This window comes from Gavialis gangeticus, unplaced genomic scaffold (assembly GCF_001723915.1).
Source record: "Gavialis gangeticus isolate Ggan-Ray unplaced genomic scaffold, GavGan_comp1, whole genome shotgun sequence".
In the NCBI taxonomy this organism is placed as follows: Eukaryota; Metazoa; Chordata; order Crocodylia; family Gavialidae; genus Gavialis; species Gavialis gangeticus.
In genome coordinates, this window is record NW_017729034.1 from 8,273,140 (window position 1) to 8,273,797 (window position 658).

The 658-nt window shown below is 45.6% G+C and overlaps 1 protein-coding gene across 1 annotated transcript in view; it reads left to right on the forward strand.

The window, feature by feature from the left end:
* UPK1B (uroplakin 1B) overlaps nt 1-658 on the forward strand; it is a 20,380-nt gene that overhangs the window by 11,596 nt on the left and 8,126 nt on the right. Inside the window, exon 6 of the mRNA XM_019527613.1 lies at nt 36-215. Coding sequence (XP_019383158.1) covers nt 36-215 — 180 coding nt within the window. The remainder of the gene's footprint in view (nt 1-35; nt 216-658) is intronic.

The window sequence follows — 658 nt, forward strand, 5'->3', positions numbered from 1 at the left end:
CTCTCTCTCTCTCTCTCTCTCTCTCTCAAAACCAGCATGAGTGCTGTGGTGTGAATGGCCCATCAGACTGGCAGAACTACATGTCCAAGTTCAGAAGCATTAACAGTGATTCAGAATTCCCTTGGCCACGCCAGTGTTGTGTCATGGATGTCCAAGGAATCCCTGTCAATTTGGATGGCTGCAAACTAGGAGTCTCTGGCTACTACAATGATAAGGTAAGAGTCCCTCTGCATATCTGATGTTCAATAATTGGTTATCTTGTTGAAGTGAAATTGCATTAATCGGTGATATGCTGGGGAGAGGATGATGGTTGGCACAGTGCAATTCATTTCAATGGGAGCTGGAAGCCCAGACCTGCAGACTGAGAACTAGCTATCCTACCTTCTCAAAGAAAAATAAGTATTCAGAATTTCTCCATATTACCATGCCCAGAATAAAGGCATGGGGCATTCCTGATGGAGTGGTGGAACACAGTGGATGGATGTTGTCCCAATGGAACCGGTAGGCAATGGTTCCAGACATAGTTCAGTCCAGCCCCATGGTGCTCAGTGGGCATTACATTTGAAGGATGGCTGGTGTTTTAACAAGATGGTGATGCCCTGATTGAGGCCGTGGCAGAAAATCGGATGTCTTCTCACAGAATCATAGAATATTAAGG